The 13,002-nt window shown below is 49.1% G+C and overlaps 1 protein-coding gene across 1 annotated transcript; it reads left to right on the forward strand.

Moving 5' to 3' along the window:
- The first annotated feature begins 1,476 nt into the window (after positions 1 to 1,476).
- FAM170B (family with sequence similarity 170 member B) lies at positions 1,477 to 9,344 on the forward strand. The gene is made up of 2 exons (XM_008521971.2): positions 1,477 to 6,813; positions 8,146 to 9,344. The coding sequence occupies exons 1-2, from the start codon at positions 6,471 to 6,473 to the stop codon at positions 8,898 to 8,900; spliced, it is 1,098 nt and encodes a 365-aa protein (XP_008520193.2). The 5' UTR covers positions 1,477 to 6,470; the 3' UTR covers positions 8,901 to 9,344.
- Positions 9,345 to 13,002: the final 3,658 nt, after the last annotated feature.

Consider the following 13,002-nt stretch of genomic DNA (forward strand, 5'->3'; position numbering starts at 1 on the left):
AATTTTTCACATTTGGCTGAGGGCTGCACACCATCAATCCGAATTATTTTGGTTCCAAATGTTTGGCATTTGTATATTAAAATAATCCAGTACTAGGCTTCGCCAGAACTGAAATTTGGGGTCCTGCTAAGACGCCTGGCTCTCATGCGTGTGGCCAGGCTCCCCCTGTGCGTCTCGTGCAGAAAGAAACCCGGTGATCTGGGGGAAGTGGGCTTTGTTTCCAGAACCTCATCAGGGAGATCTTGAGAGATCAGTTTTCAGTGGCTGCTGTTCCTGCCTTTTAACTATCTTAGTGTGGTTTTATTGTGATCAGTTTAATTTGTTGTGGGTTGTGTGGTAAATCCTACAGTGTGACCGCTCCTTATAGCATTACTAATGTCTGTGGCCTGTAATTTCCCAATAAGCCGACTTGAATTTGTGTCTATCTTGCGGTTCAAATAAGAGCCTTCATACCTCTTTCACTAGGCAGGTAAATAATATAAGCATTATTTTTTGGCCTGTTCAGTGGTATTTCACTGTCATGTACCACAGTCTGTGAATTTGTGCTATGTAAATAAGCTATCCTGTGTTGTATTCCATAAAGTAATAATAAATTCCCTGGGTCGTTTTCAAGTTCCAACCCCTAATTCTTGGCCTTGGGTTCCTTTCTTGGGAACTTTCCTGTGGGAATTTTGCACAACCTGATCCAGCCTGCCCAGAAGTCCCGCACCTTACCCCTACTTCATTCTCGGAGGTTCTGGGATCAGCCACAAGGCTTTGGGAGGTGTGCTGGAGGACGGACAGTGGCTGTCCTTCCCAGGGCCACCTCTGCCATCCGTTGAGCTACAGCATCATCTCACAAAAGAGAGACTTTCTCTGAGGGACTTGGAGGGGAAGGAGCTAATCTTAAGACAAGGCCCTGTAATAGCTCTTCTAGTTGTGGGGATGGAAGCAGGTCATCTTGTTTCTGCTTGCTCTGGTTATCTGTGAGCGCATGTGCGGCTTTCCAGCGGTTGTTGCAAATGCCCTGGATGTGAGCTGAAAGCTGCATGGGAGTACGGCCAGCACACTTAGAAACCGTGGGAACTCACTGTTGATCTTTGGGGTTCTGAGATCTCAACCTCCAAATTGGAGCTATGCTTCCAGAAGGTTCCCTCAGGATGAGTTAGCAACTAGTGGCCTGAGAGCTGTGTCCGGGGTGGCCTGTGGCCAGCACATTTTGGACACAGAAAAAGGGAACACCCAGCCTTTTCCCCAGGACTGCGAGCCTGGGTCTCTAAGAAAGTGAGAGGGGAGTGACCAGCTGCTAGGATCTTGGAGCTCCTGGGTCACATTGTGTGGCCTCCAGCTGAGATGTTCTTCCTCCCAAGTGAGATCACCCTTCGGAGGAAGCATACGTTGGAAAAAGATTCTTTTGCATCCTGCAAATCTGGTTGAACATTCGTGGTCCCATGGAGCCAGAGCTGGGCAGGAGGGAGGCAGGCGCTGGGCCAGGCTGGGGCTCTGAGGCCTGGGGCGCAGCCACCGACATGCCCGAGGGCCCAGGCGGTTCCCCGATGACAGAGAAGGCCTAGGCTATTTGTGTGGGCGTCCTGAGGTTGAGGTCAAAACCCCGAGACAGCTCCAAGCAAACCACGGAGAAGCAGCAGCCTGTTATTAGCCTGAAGGAAAACAAAAGCACAGCTCCCTTCTCCATTCGTCTGGGGAGCCTGAGGAAGCTCTCTTCGTCTTACATTTCTCTGTGGCTGAGTTTTTCCTTCCGTGGTCCACTGACTCACGTCTTTTTAAATAGTCACATGAAGCAACAGAAAACGAGCCCAAAAGACAATACTTCCCTACTCTGATCCTCAACTTGTCTGACATCTTCTGGCACTTTCCCTTCAGAGTTAGCATAGGGCTGAGGCCATCGATGATTCCTGGGGGCTGACCTGCACTGGGGGAGACTCTGTACCCTGGAGCCCACTGGACACCAGGCCAGCAGCATCTGAGCAGGTCCCCACTTCTTCCCCTCCCTCGGATGCCAAGTCTAATGATAGGGGTTCTTTGGAGGGCAGTGGCAGGGTGATTGGCAGCCCCTGGAGGGGCCCTATTTTCTATTGTGAAGAAAGGAGTATTGCCCACTTGAAACTCTTCACACAGTGGCCGAGCCACAGAAAAGCCGTGACCAATGCACCACCCCAGGTGGCGTCAGGCTCCCGGGCCCAGTGGACGGGCTATTTCTGGATGCTCATCAGATCTGGATGAATGATCTGATTGCCTAGATGGTGGCACAAGCCAGGCTGTGGCGTTTGAAGGGAAGGGAAGCGAGAGGTGGCGTCTCTGCTTCCTGCCTGGCCTTTGGCTGGTTTGCTTCCTGTCAACCCTTCCCGGCTGAGAAAAACAGGGGCTGGGAAGAGCAGAGTTTGGAGGAAAAATTAAGACTGGAAAAGACTCCAGGCCTTCTTGATGAGGTTTAGGGCTCACATGCAACGTGTGAAACGAGTTGGCCAGCAGTCAGAAATCCAGGAAAGTGCTGCTCTGGTCCTTTGGGGGTTTTGCACACCGACCCTGCTGGCTGCAGCGATGGAGCACAGAAGTTCTTGGCAAGGCTGGAGAACCAGCTGGAAAACTGCGGGGGCTGGGGCGCAGGGGCCTGGGCGGGCCTGGGCCCTATCCATCCTCCCCTCCCTTCCTCTGGGAGGGCAGCAACCGTGTCTGGGTGGCCTTAGCTAAGTATCTGAACAGAGCCAGAGGAGGGGCTGGGTCAGAGGGCCTTCCCGTGGACAGAAGCAGTCCAGAGGCCACGTGAGCGTGAAGGAGAATTGCACATCTTGGCTGGAGCTTTCCTCTAAGCCGCTCCCTGGGAAGCAGCCCATGAGGGCAGCCCTGGGGCAGCCTGGCACAGCACCCCTGACTCCAGGCCCTCATCCCTCCCACCCATGCCTCACCCAACCCCTGGGAGCCTCACCTCCCTGCATAAAGTAGGGTTAACTGTGCCTACCTGGCGGGCTTGTCGAGACGATTAGAAAGAACATATGTAGATTCTGGGAGAATAAAGGCGCTGACCCAAGTAACTTTTGGAAAATGGTGTTTTGACTAGAAACTGTAAGGCTAAGGGCCAAAACAAGTGTAGATAAACCTTGTAACATAGTTGGTAAACTAGTTTCCCCTGGGGGTGCAGGTTAACAATTCTGAAACAGCTCTACAGGAATACTGGGACTGAACAAATAAGTACCTGGATGGTGGGTGGTGGGAGCCATCCTCCCAACTTGTCCTGGGGGAACCACAGTGCTCAACTGGACCAGGAAGGAGCACTATGGTGCTGACACTGGTCAGTGAGCTGTCTCATGGAACATCTTTAAACAGTAAAGGGAAAAGCAAGTCTGTTGAACTACTATGGCTGTGTAACAAAGTGCCCCCAAACCTAGTAAAAGATGGATGTTTTACTTATGTAGTTTCTGGGGGTCAGGAATTCAGGCAGGGCAGATGGTTGAATTCAGAGGGGATGGCTAGTCTCTGCTCGAAGACCTCTGTGGCCCCAGCTCCAAGACTCAGAGGTCAGAAGGCAGATCATCTGAAGGCTTGTTCACTTGCACATTTGACAGTTGGCTGGGACCCTTGCTGGGGCTGTCAGCTGGAACACCTCCGTGTGGCCTCTCCATGTGGCTTGGGCTTCCTCACATCATGGCTGCCAAGTTCACAGGAGAGTGGAGAGAGGGAGGCAGGAGGAAATCATATTGTCTTTTATGGTCTAGCATCAGAAGCCTCGGAGCATCACTCCTCTGCATTCTGTGGGAGGAGGCACTTCCCAAATCTGCCGAGAGAAACCACGTCTCTTGACGGAGGAGTGTCAGCTTCACGTTGTAAGAAGAGTGTGTGGGATGAGGGACATACTGGTGTGGCCATCTTTGGAAAATACCATCTCCCAGAGCCCCACCCAGTCCTCCTCCTCTTCCCCGAGATCACCAGGACTCCCAGTCGGGGATTGTTGTCTTCAGACCTCTTCTGTGCCTTTACGGACATAGACACACAGAACTTGTGGGGCTTTTGTTGGGGGCGGTCAGCATGTTTAATTTTTATATCAGTGGGATTCCCTTGCATCTTTTTTTGCTTAACACGAGTTCATTTATTAGTTATGTAGAACTCTTTCTCTGTGTTGCAGTACAGTATTCCACAGTTTGCTTATGCTGTGATTTATTTAACCATTTCTTTGTTTTCGTGGACCTTTGAAATGTTTCCTCTTCTTTTTTCTATTGTAAACAATACTGCAATAAATATTTCTCTCTGTGCTATTTTGTGCACACAGCCTAAAGTATGAATGTTTCCCAGGGAAGAAATGATAAGTAAACTGCTGAGTGGAAGACCATACACCCACTTGGAACTTTAGTGGTTTCCATCAAATTTCCTTTGAGGAATGCGAGTCACATTGTTGCCCGTAGAGGGTAATAGGGCTCATTTCCTTGTGTCCTCATCAGCACTTAGTTCTGTCAATCTTTCTAACTCTCACTTACCTTATGAGTGAGAATGATATACTGTATATCATGTATTTTTAATTTGTAGTTTCCTTATTCCATTAAGTTGAACATCTTATATGTTTATCAGCCATCTGCATTTATTCTCCCGGGAATCGCTTGTTCATTTCCTTTACTGAACAGTTCATTTCAGTTTCACTAAAGAGTAGAGACATGCAAATTGAAACAGTGAGATTTTTCTAAGCAATGGAGTAAAAGAAAAGATGACAAAGCTTCTCAATGCTTGCCAAGATTGATATTATTTAAGTTTAGAAAAGCCACTCTATATTTACAAATATTAACTTCTGTTTTCTTTCTAAAGATTTTTTGTTAAAACACAACCCTGGACCACAGGAAAATATTCCTAGTTGTTTTATATGAGGGGAGACCAAAGTTGATTTTTTTAAAGTGAATAAAATTTTCCAGCATCATTTAATAACTGAGTCTTTTCCTCTCAGCCTTTTGTTATTTACTTTATCCCTTAAAAATATGAATATATAATGTGATCTTTTTCTGGGCTAGCTTTTATCTTCCATTTTTCTACTTACTTTTTGCTGGTACCCCCTTGTTTTTATAAGGCAAGTCTCTGGATTTATTTGGTAAGAAAGGACACATTTACAGTATTTCCTCTTTCCCCCAGGGAACGCTGCCTCTTCATTGATGCAAGTGTGACTTTTCATCACCCTGTACAGCTCTGTGGTGTTTTCTTTCACGTAGGGGCCTCTCCTTCTGGAGAGGAATATGTTCTCGGGTGCTGGCTGGGTGGGTGGTGGTGAGGTTACTGCTGGAATATTGGGATTATTTTCAATCCATCACCTTTTGGAACTGTCTAGAATTTAGGATCTGGAGGAGTTGGTGAGGCTGAGCAAGTGTTGGAGGGAAAAGGTGAGAAGTGTGTTGGAGGAAGTGTGTTCAAAAGCCAGGACACCCCGGAGCAGAGACAGACGCAGGTAGGAAGCCATGCCAGAGGAATCGCGTCTAGAGGGAGGTTTGTGCTGGGGGAGAAGTGGGTGGGGATTCAGAGTCGTGGGGTGAGAACCAGCCCGTGTCGGGGCCACAGAGGCCGAGCTGCAGAGAGAAGGCGGCTCCACTAGGAAGGCAAGGAAGGCGCGCCCTTGTCAGCAGCTCCAGGTCTTCATCGTTTATTTATTCCTTAATTTGTCAATTATTTCTCGAGTGCTTGTTAAAGAGTCAAACATCATCCTAGGTACTAGGGAAAATGAACAAACTCTCCTCACGGAGCTTACACTGAAGGAGGAGGTGAACATGGAGAAGCCCATTATGTACACACACCTTATAGGGTCTGAGCGTGATAAACTCTACACTGAAAATAAAGCAGGGCAAGGCGACGGAGAGATGGAGGGCTGGAGCATGCTGTTTCTGTTAGGGAGTCGGGGCAGCTGCCCTGACAAGGTGCTATTTCAGCAAAGACTGAAGCGAGAGTGATGAGTGAGCACATGGGATGAAGAAAGGCGCTCCCAGCAGAAGGAAGGGCAGGTGCAAAATCCCTGGGGTGGAGCATCCTGGGGTATGTGAGTCTGAGCTGAGGAAGGGGCAGCTAGCGGGACAAGAGGTGAGAGAGGGCCTGGGGCTCCAGGCCGTGGAGGGCTGGAGGCCTAAGTGAGGCAGGAGAGGGGAACTGTGGACCAGTGGGAAGGAGGCAAGATTTTCGGTCACCCGCTATTTCCCCGGTACGAAGTGGGCTCATTTGCTGTCTAGCCGTGAAAGTGTGAATGTGGTATGTGTGGTTAAGTGAATATGGTGTGAATTTGTGTGTTGTATGTGTGAGTGTATATTGTGTAAGTGTGTGTGCATATGTATGTTTGAGTGTACGGGTGTCTGAGTGATTAGGTATGTGTATGTCTGTGTGAGTATAGCTGTGTTTATACGTTTGTAAGTGTCTATGTGGGTGTGTTTAGGTGTTTGTGTCTTTGTGTGTCCGTGTTTTGTGTTTGTGTGTGTCCCTGACAGTACACAAGGCAGAAAAGGTCCTGAGAGGAGATGAGATCCCAGTGGAAAGCCTCTCCTGGAGTCCTGGCTGAGTCTCTGTCCTTGCCATGGGTCATAGAACAGACCATTGTCACTGATGAGGTCACAGAATGCCAAGCTCCTAGTGACCCCCGGGCAGCCAGCGGCCGCTCGGGCCAGGCCAGTGGAGGGCTTCAGCACAGCCCGAGCCAACTCTCACCAAAGAGCTGGAGCACCGAGGCCCCTGGGCGCTGGTGTCGAAACATGAAACGCCACTTCACAGACTACAGGGGAGAACAGTCAGCGACGGATGGGACCACCCTCAGCTTGACCAGCCCAGGGTCCACGGAGGAGAGCACGGAAGTGTGCTGGCCAGGTAGGTCAGGAGAAAGAGTGCGGCCAGGTGTGTTTCCTGGGAGGAAGGCACGGGAGGTGGGGGAGCATCGGGTCACCCCTTGGTGCTTTTACCAAAGTGTTGTGCTGGCCACAAAAATGGATGGTGGGTGTGACGAAGGCCCTTGTGAGTACATGAGGTGCTCTCGGGAGGCATGAGGATGAAAGTGTAAAATGTATATCATAATATATTTTAATATGCATTGGAAAAAACAGCATTGATATGTCAACCCTGTGATTTCAGAATGACATAAAAAATTCCTTTATAGTAAATTGATTAAAGTTCATCTAGAACGCCAATTTGAAGACCACTATGAAGTCACTGTGGGCAGCACCTATGGTGACGCTGGCTCTTGGGGCCGAGTGCCTGGCATCATCTCTGGATCCATCAGTCATTTAAATGCTCTGTGCCTCTGTTTCCTAATCTGTCAAATGGGAATCATAGCAATGCAATTTCTTAGGGTTTTATTTGTTTGAATATTCAAGGAGTTAAAGCACGTGGAGTGCTTGTAGGGTGATGCGGATACAATGAGTGGGGTAAGACAGAGGCACAAGACAAACGCTGAAGGGGAAGGTGGGGCTGGAGGGCCTGGCCACAGCACTCTCCTTGCGTTGCTTTTTAAATTGTCTCTCTTGAGCTGTGATTTACATACACAAATGTCACCAATTTTAAGTGTACAATTTGAAGAATTTTGACACATGTGCTTTGTGTCCACCACCGTCATCCTGATGCAAAACATTTTCATCCTCCAAAAGTTCCCTTGTGACCCTTTGAACCTTGCCCACTGCCCCAGCTCCTGGTAACCCCTGATCTGTCCTCCCGCCCTATAGTTTTGCCTTTTCTAGAACGTCATCTAAATGGAATTACATACGATGTGGCCTTTTGTCTCTGGTTGCTTTCATTGAGTAGAATGCATTAAGGATTCACTGATATTTTGTGTGGATCAGCAGTTCATTCCTTTTTATCAATGGATAGGGTGGCATTGTATGGATGTACCACAATCTGTTTATTCACTAGCTGATGGCCTTTTGGGTTTAGTCAAGTTTTCAGATAGTACATTCATAAGCTATTTGATCCTTGTTTTCATATCCATAACTCATAGATGCATCTGCCTATCTACACATTATTTGATCTTTGTCACTGCCGCATGAGGTAGCCGTTATTGTCATCCCCCTTTTATGGGGAAACAGATACAGGGAGGTGATGGCACCTGCCCAAGGGCCCCAGGAGCCTGCCCCCTTTCAGAGCCCTGAAGGTGAGTTGTGGCACTGTCCCCTTGTGGGGCACTGATGAAAATGTCTCTCCTCCTCTCAGGGACCGTAAAGAGGGAGGAGGCATCTCCGAGGCCCAGGTCACCCTGTCTCCATGAGGAGGACATCTGCTTCGTCTCCAGGGCACGGAGGATGCTGAGCTGGAGCAGCTCCCCGTCGTCTCAGTCCTCCTCCGAGTACCAGTCCTACTCTCAGTACCAGTCCTGCTGTTCCTGCGCGTACCAGGAGGATGCTGCCCAGCAGAGCGTGTGTGCCTTCTACACCCATGTGCAGACGGTGCAGGGCGTGGCTGTGGCCTGGGAGACCGACACCGGCTTCGAGCCGGTCAGCAGGAAGCCCCGCATCCACGAAGCCGAGTTCACCAAGAGGCAGAGAAGGAAAGGCTCCTCCTTTGAGATGGCTTCCAACACCGACCTGCACTGGGACCTGGAAGCCAGCAAGAACGGCTGCTGCCCGGAGCCGGAGGAGGCAGAGCTGCTGGTGCCCCTGGAGTGCTGCGTGCAGGAGCTGCGGGACACTCCCGACTGGCTGGTCACCACCAACTACGGGCTGCGCTGTGTGGCCTGCTGCCGGGTGTTCCCCACGCTGGAGGCGCTGCTGCAGCACGCCCAGTACGGCATCCAAGAGGGTTTCAGCTGCCAGATCTTTTTTGAGGAGATGCTGGAGAGAAGGCGGGCCCGGGACCAAGCGCAGGAGCAACAGCTGGAGGAGGAGGAACAGAGCCCTTCGGACAGCAGTGAATATCCGAGGTACCACGTCGAGGTCGAGTCCCTTCCGTCGCAGCAGCAGAAGCAGTGAGCTGCAGGTGATGAGCCCAGCCCTGCCCTCACTTCTGTCATCTCTGTTGCTCCTTCCCCAGCCAGCAGGACCAAAGTCACCAGGGCAGGGAGCGAGGACGAGGGCCGGGGGAAGGAAGCAGAGGAACGTAGAGCTGGGAGGGCCGTGAGAAGTGAAGGGGAAGGAACCCTTCCAAAGGGCACAGCACTTCAACCAGAGTCCATTTCAAACCTGAATCCGAGGAGGAGATCTTCGAGCGTTTCTGGCAGCGGCCGCGAGATCGGAAGGCCCCAAGCGTGTGGCCACATTGATTTCTATTTTTGCTGGTGGATCGAGCAGGTCATGACTGGCAGGAGAGCCAACTGCAAACGAAGCTTCAGCCCTATTTTTTTCATTGTCAGGAACCCATCCTATGCCCTACTTCTATGTCTTATTTTAGTGGGATTAAACTTGAAAAACTCAAAATTTAAGACAACGACTCATTGCGTGAACCATGCCGCGGGTCCACAGTTGGACACACAGGAAATTCCCATCTCTGCAGGTTGCATACTAGCACAGACACCTGGGGACCGGCAGAGGCAGAGATGGGTGCTGGGTGAGTCTTGCTGACCTATGAGTTCACACGTCCACTAAACCTTTAAAAATGTCGCTACAAAATTCATCTTCACCCTTCTATCCATTCCCAGCTCAGGGGGCTGCATTCACGCAGGAAAATCCATGGATGGGTCACTGTGTGTTAGGTACGCTGATGAAACATACCCTAACCTGCCAGGGAGAGGCAGTTAGAGCAGGCAATTGCAAAGCAAGGGGACGAATCACACGAAGGAAGTTTGGGGAGCCCAGAGGAGGGCCCCAAACTCATGCCGGTTGATGGGGAAGGAAAACTTTCCAAAAGAGGCGATGCTCACAGAAACTCGGAAGACAGGTGGCATTAACTCGGCCAGGTTTACTTGGGCACTGTTGACATTTTAGGCTGAATGGTTGTTTGTCTTGGGGGTTGTCCTGTCCACTGTAGGGTGTCTAGCAGCATCTCTGGCCTTCATCCACCAGATGCCCGGAGCATCCACTCGGCCACAATTGTGACCATCAAAAATGTCTCCAGACATTAGCAAATGTCCCCTGGGAGAAAATCGCCCTTCAGTTGAGAATCACTGAATCAGACAAAAATGAGGATCTTAGAAGGGTGAATGACACAGTATGTTTGGGAAATTGCCAGCCACTTGGCCTGGATGGAATGCTGGAGACGTTTATCCTTTCATATCATCCAGAGGATTTAAGTGCCTATGTGCCAGGCTCTGTACTGGGCACGGGAAATAAACCATGAACAAAACAGGCATGGATGCTGCTCTGTAGAGCTTATGGCCAGTGGGCCTATATATATGTATGTATGTAAAATTAGAAATAATTATGAGAGTACCCATTTCATAACCTACAGGGCCCTCTGTGGCCCAGCCTTTGCTAGCTTCTCCATCACCATTTCTTAGTATTCACTGCTTCAGTCACTATGCTCCTGTCCTGTTGGCCTTCCTTCTTTCCTTAAAGACTCCAAGCTTTCATACCTCAGAGCCCTTGCACTTGCTCTCCCCTGTAAGTGGAACACAACCCTTCTCTGTCGCTCTTGTGACTGACCCTTTGCTCATCTTTGAGGGTTTGGCTTTGTCACTTTTTCGAAGGGGCTTTCCCCCATCACACTACCTTAGCGTATGCCTCCTTCTAACTGCAGATGGTTTTAAGAAGAGAAGAGACGTGATCAGATTCAGGTTTTAAAAAGCTCACTCTGGTCGTGTGTGGAATATGGCCTTGCACAGTAGCAAAAGAAGAAATGGAGATCACTTAAGAAGCTGTTGCAGAAGTCCAGGCAAGGGATGCTGTGGCCTGGATAAGGCTGATCACAAGCCAAGAGAGTATTTCCTGGGTGAATTCAGGACAAACTTGGGGAACACCCTGGAGGGTTTGGGGATGAGTGAATGTGGGGTTGGGGAAAGGGGCTCAACAAGGTGGACCCTCAGGATCCTAGCAGGAGCCAATGGTGGGTAGTTGCACAGGAACCAATATGGGGAACTTTGGAGGAAGATCAGTCATGTGTGTGTGTGCACATGTGTTGTTTGTGTGTGTGAACATGCATGTGTGAGTGCGTGCGCACACATGTATATGTGTGCATGGGTCTGTGTTTGGACGTACAGGCCTAAGGGCTGGGAGTGGGGGTGACAGAAGTCAGTCAGGACATGTCTGACTCTAAATGCCAATGGTGGACTCCCAGATAGAGATGTTGCATAAGAAGTGGTTTAGGATTTAGAACTCAGAGGACAAGTCTGGACTGGAGACGGAAATGAGGAAGCTAACAGCACATGGATGGTGCCCTATTCAAAACCACAATAGTGGGTGGACAAGCCTCACCAGGGCCCTGGAGTTGAGTTAGACGAAAGAGTGTGGCAGTGAAGGAAGGAGAAACTAGGTGGAACGCATTTCTTAGGAGTTTTCTTCAAAGTCAACAAAACTAAGAGTGTTTCGAGGAGGGGTGAGCAGTGTCAAATGTGGGAGAGAGCGGGAGGGAGTGAGGACGAAACGTTTTTCGTTTCATTTGAGGCATGGAGGTTGCTGATGGCTCTGGGGAGAGCAGTCTCGGGCTGAAGGAGCCGACGGGCATGGATCAGTAGTGGGCACAAGATCATGCACATAAGACAAGCAGAGACAACTCTGCTGGTGGGTTTGGTTAAAGAGCAGAGCAACCATGGTTGTAGCTAGACAAAAGGAAACTAAAAAAACCCACAAAGATGGGGGAGAGAGCAAGTTTATGTGCTAATGGCAATGATCCCTTAGGGAGGGGGAGACGAAGAATGCAAGAGAAAGCAGGGAGGTCTGAGGAGGGGGTCAAGCAGGCGAGAGAGGGCTGGATCCTGAACAGCTGTGGTCAGTATGTTGTGTGTGTGTCTGTCGGAGATGTCTGTGTGGGGTTCTAGAAAAGAGGAGCAGCAGCCAGCAGGTGGGCACTGCCTGGGCATGGGGCCCTGAAGGAGGAGGAGAACAGGGTCCCCACCTCCTTCCCTCTCAGGCAGCGTGTTTAAATGTGAAACTCTGACAGTCTAAGGGCCAAGCATTGTTCTAAACACTTAATGAATATTAAGTGTTTAATATTAATATTAATATTAATGAATATTAATATTAATGAATATTAAGTCTGCACAGTCCAGGGAGGTGGCTCCCCCAGTTAGCCCTGTTTTGTAAGCGAGGAAGCTAAGATCTTGCTGACTGAGTGAGCCGAGGTCCTACAGCTGGTGTGCAGTGGAGTTGGCCCTCACACCCAGGCAGCCTGGCTCCAGAGCCTGCGCCCTCACCATCACGCCGAGAGGCCAAATTTGAACATAAGGACAGATGCGAGGTATTCAGAAAAGCGACCATGTCAAGTCTGCAGGCTGTGTTTTCTTTAGATTAAGTACAAGCAGCTGGAGATCAGGGGAAAGATGCTGGGCGTTCGGGACAGATGAAAGATGAGAAGGACCTTGGGTAAACAAACTTAATGTAGCGGATAACTTTGGCCCATGTGGATGAGGGAAGGAGAGGATGAAATTGTTCTTAAGATAGTGACTTGTTCTTAAAACATAACTTACGCTCAGCTGAGTTAAGTATGCATTTGTGGGTTAAACACATCACTTCGCAGAGACCTGGGACCTCCACCAAATAAGACAAGTATCAGAGTGAGTAAGGCGAACTCTTCCAGAAGGTTCAAGGGACCTCAAGTGTTTTAAATCTTGAACCACTGTAGACCTTTTATTTTCCCAAATCTTAGAAAAAGATGGAACTCATTTCATGAAACGTACAGAAACCTAATAACAAAGCTTGACAAAGATAGCACTAAAAAAGTAAGCAATATATAAATCTCACATAAACACAAAGTAATAGCTAATAAAATTTATAGAGTATGAGAAGAGCAATTTACCATGACTGAATTTGGGTCATTTTAAGACTGTAAAGACAGTTAAAAAATTTTAAATCTAGCAGTACTTCATAAGGAAAGATCTTATGATTATCTCAGTAGATAGTACAAAGACACACAATATTCAGAAATAAACCCATACATTTATGGTCAATTGTTCTTTCAACAATAAGCCAAGGTAATTCAAAG

This window comes from Equus przewalskii, chromosome 1 (genome assembly GCF_037783145.1).
Source record: "Equus przewalskii isolate Varuska chromosome 1, EquPr2, whole genome shotgun sequence".
Lineage (NCBI taxonomy): Eukaryota > Metazoa > Chordata > Mammalia > Perissodactyla > Equidae > Equus > Equus przewalskii.